The sequence below is a fragment of the Chenopodium quinoa genome, unplaced genomic scaffold (genome assembly GCF_001683475.1).
Source record: "Chenopodium quinoa cultivar QQ74 unplaced genomic scaffold, ASM168347v1, whole genome shotgun sequence".
Lineage (NCBI taxonomy): Eukaryota > Viridiplantae > Streptophyta > Magnoliopsida > Caryophyllales > Amaranthaceae > Chenopodium > Chenopodium quinoa.
Window position 1 is genome coordinate 964,856 of NW_018744092.1, and position 4,297 is coordinate 969,152.

General features: G+C 34.3%; 1 protein-coding gene across 1 annotated transcript; it reads left to right on the forward strand.

Moving 5' to 3' along the window:
* The first annotated feature begins 683 nt into the window (after positions 1 to 683).
* Positions 684 to 2,740, forward strand: LOC110691757 (benzyl alcohol O-benzoyltransferase-like). The gene is made up of 2 exons (XM_021868703.1): positions 684 to 1,299; positions 1,660 to 2,740. The coding sequence occupies exons 1-2, from the start codon at positions 847 to 849 to the stop codon at positions 2,563 to 2,565; spliced, it is 1,359 nt and encodes a 452-aa protein (XP_021724395.1). The 5' UTR covers positions 684 to 846; the 3' UTR covers positions 2,566 to 2,740.
* Positions 2,741 to 4,297: the final 1,557 nt, after the last annotated feature.

Consider the following 4,297-nt stretch of genomic DNA (forward strand, 5'->3'; position numbering starts at 1 on the left):
AATCGAAACAAACCTAAAATTTCCAAATAACTTTGACGAATCCCCCACCTTCATTAATATAATTTTACTTGTTTTGTTTCAAAAATATTTTGAAGTACTCCATATAAAAAGCTATTAAATTAAAATTAAATCTCTCAAAATTTTAAATAAGAAACAATTCAAAACAGAGGGAGTTAACAAAAAAATATAATAAAATAAAATTTTGGGGGTTAAGATATAAGGTGGTGGTCCATATTATATAGGTTGGAGATATAAAATGGATTACTAGCTTAGCTATAGCTGCCTAATCTTGTTCAAAAATAAATAAAAGTTGATTGTGCTCCATATGGTTCATATTGCTATGAATAAAGACTTTCTTATTTACATGTATTGTTGGTTCAATCTTGACTCTTCTTATGACATCCCACAGTTTTTTCAATATTTTTCTCTGGTAAATACGGATGAATTGCATTAAACTTGCAATATTATTACTTTTTATGGTCTTTATTTATATGAATTGAACCTACCCCAACTTTGAAGAAATACATCATCCACATACTCGCGCAGCCACGCACATGAAAGTTCAATTCCACCTTTTTTTGTTAATTATCTAATCTAATTTGCTGAATTATTTGTATTGTTCACGTGTCCTAAAACACTAACCTAATCTTAACTCTAATCATAATGCAATTACTTCACTTTCGTTGATTTAATAAACATTAAACAACCCACTTACTAAATCTATATATAGACGTGAACACATGCATTTATCTTACACCATCAAAGTTCATTACAACTTAGCTTGTACTCACATTTTATACTCCTAGCTAAATAATCCTCTCATACAAAACTCAACCAATCATTATTATGGCTCTTATGGCACAAGACACGGCTCCCCTAGTGTTAAACGTAACACGAGGGGAGCCAGAGCTAGTGTGCCCGGCTGAGCCTACACCACGAGAGCTAAAACCGCTCTCAGACATCGATGACCAAGAGGGTCTTCGATTTCAGATGCCGGGCATAATGTTTTACCGGGCTGACCCCTCCATGGAGGGGAAAGACCCAGTGAAGGTGGTCAAGGATGCTCTGGCTAAGGCTCTTGTGTTTTTCTACCCCTATGCTGGCCGACTAGTAGAAGGGCCGAAGAGGAAGCTCATTGTCGATTGCACGGGTGAAGGCGTGCCCTTCATCGAGGCTGAGGCAGATGCAACTCTAGAGGATTTCGGAGATGAAATTCATCCTCCATTTCCTTTGGAGGATTTGCTTTATGACATTCCTGGTACTGATGGAATGCTTGGCACTCCTTTGTTCATTGTTCAGGTACTTGTTTTTTTGTTACTCCGTAATATGCAATTATATTACTACCTTCATTTCATATTATTTACAACGATTTGACATAAAGTGTGAGGAAAATGTCTAATCGTTGTAGCTTATATGAAACGGAGATTATACTACTTTTTTATACTTATTAAGTTATGCATGCTCATACTTTCATACATTAACAAAGGTTGATGATATAAATTCCATTAGTTATAATGAACATGGTAATTACTATTGATTATCCTTGGTATATTAAGATGATTAAAGCATTTATGTTTTCTTCAAATAAATATTATCTTCTAGTTTAATTCTTTGATGATAATATGCTAACGTACGACATATATACTCTTTGATGTATAGGTAACCCGTCTTAGATGTGGTGGATTCATAGTGGCCATTCGAGGAAACCATGTAATTGCCGACGGCACAGGCGTAATGCAACTAATGAACGCCGTAGGCGAACTAGGGAGAGGCTTCACCACCCCATCCGTCCCCCCAGTTTGGGATCGTGAACGCTTAACCGCGAAAAAATCCACAAAGGTCACCTTCCCTCACCCCGAGTACGACCAACACGAAGAAGTCAATCACCATGACTCTGTTAATAATCAAGCCAACCTTGTCCAACAATCCTTCCTCTTCGGACCAACCGAGCTTGCAGCCCTACGCCGCAATGTCCCTCCACACATCAAACAATTCTCCTCTTTCGACATCCTTAGCGCCTCCCTGTGGCGTTGTCGTACCATAGCACTTGGACTAGATCCCGAGGAAGAGGTCCGTCTATTATTCGCTGTCAATGCAAGGAACAAGTTTAACCCGCCCTTAGCGAAGGGATACTACGGAAATGCATGTGCATTTCCGGCCGTTTGTGCTAGGGCGGGTGATATATGCCACAATGACATGGCATATATATTGGACCTTATTAGGTCTACCAAGAAAGAAGTGAATGAGGAATATATGAGGTCTATTATGAACCTTATGGTAACAAATGATAGGCCAGAATTTACGGTACGTCAAACATACGTGGTGTCCGACCTTAGGCATTTAGGGTTTGCAGACGTGGATTTTGGGTGGGGAAAACCCGTTTACGGAGGACCGGCTAGTAATGGGTCAGTACCGGATGCTAGCTTCTTTATTACCTTTATGAACAAGAAAGGTGATAATATGATTATGGTGCCCATTTCCTTGCCTCCTACGGCAATGGATGTTTTTGTTAAGGAGCTACGAGCTATGATTGACATTTACCCCTCAACATTCAACCATTTTTAGATTTTAGGCATTGCAAGGTGCTTTGGAGTGTTATGATTATTAATTTATCAATTGTTGTAGACGAAATTTATTTACATTCTTTTGAATATTTCTTGTAATTGTATTGGAATAACTGTATTGTACTACACAAGTATGGTTAAAGAAATAAAAATTAATCTAAGAACGTTTTCCAATATATTCGGGGTACTTGGTATTGTAGGTTATACTTTCTCTACATTTTTGAATTATAAAAGCTTCACTTTTACTAAATATGCCATGCCTATGAACTTCACCCAAAAATATTTTAACTTATAGGTTATAAAGCAACATAACCTTTTTTTTTCATGTGCTTATAACTAAGAATATATTATATTGACATTAAGTATACACGAACTATATCATAAAAAGTTTCTCAAAAAAAAAAATATATATCATAAAAAGTTGATATTCGATAGATATATATTGAGACGTATATAACAACTTAACAAATACTCAAATAAATACATTACTTCTATATTTAGTAACTTTATACTATATTTTATCATTCTTTCACTTGCTTTAAACCCCACTCAAATTATTTTATCATTTCTCTCTCTTTCATGGCCCCCACTTAAAAATAATAAATATATATATCCTCTCTCACATACTTTTTCTTTTATAGTTTCCATCTTAATTTTAGTATAATAATTTATTCACTCATTCACAATATTATATTACTCTCCTAAAACTTTGTGCATTTCCAAATGATGCAAATATAAAAAAAACGGAGGGAGTATTATGTAGTCTATATTTAATCTTAAGTATGTATAAAGTTTAATTAATTACTTCCTCCGTTTCTTTTTAGTCGACACATTTCTTTAGTCACATTTGTCAATGCACAACTTCAACCACTCATATCTTTAATTACCGATAAGCAAAAATTATGAAAATTTAATATTTTGAAAATATATATTGTGACGAATCTAACAAGATCTTATATGACTATATTTTTCATTACGTATAAAGCACTAATTATGATCAAAGGAGAGTGTGTGAATAGTGTTAAAGTCAAAACGTGACAATTAAAAAAAACGAAGGTAGTATTAAAATAGTATACGTGTATAGTTTAATCAAATAAGAATACTTTAAAAAAAAAACTGCCGAGCCACTAGAGTATGTTGGTATGGATAATCAAGAGGAAGTTTCATCTTACGTATAGCTGGACAAAAATTTATCGTTATTTATAGAAGCACTAAGGTTTTTTTATTAAAAAAAAAAGTGAATCATTTGCGTAAGGACCACTGAAGTAAACATGTGAATCGTTCTGATACATCGCAACGTTGACCTTCGGGGAGTTCATCAGATATGGCTTGAACTAGCTTGGCTGCATTCTGATTTCCATGCAACAAAATAGAGTAATTTATGTTAAAATATGCATTCAATCGGCCAGTCCCTGACGAATTATCCAATACAGTATTTGTTTGGCTACAATTCTCTATATAGATTGCTTACAAAACCTACTTGGTATTGTTTCAGGAGTAGTATATAAATTTAGTCTTTCTTTCTTTTTTATTAGATGCATTACTTTTGAAATTGCGGATTCTTAGGCAATTTTTAGAGTAAAGAGAGATAGAGAGAAAAAACAAAGAGGCTTATGTGATATAAGAGAGATAGAGAGAATTATTGACTAAAAGAGAAAGTGATGCACTTAAAATGAAACTTCCATATATAGAAAGTGATGCATCTAATTTAATAAAAAACGGAGGAAGTAGGT

What these genes read in the sequence shown, in the direction of transcription:
- LOC110691757 (XM_021868703.1), top strand. Translation starts at nt 847, where the DNA reads ATGGCTCTTATGGCACAAGACACGGCTCCCCTAGTGTTAAACGTAACA. An exon ending in CTCCTTTGTTCATTGTTCAG is followed by an intron (nt 1,300 to 1,659) that starts GTACTTGTTTTT and finishes TTTGATGTATAG; the next exon opens with GTAACCCGTCTTAGATGTGG.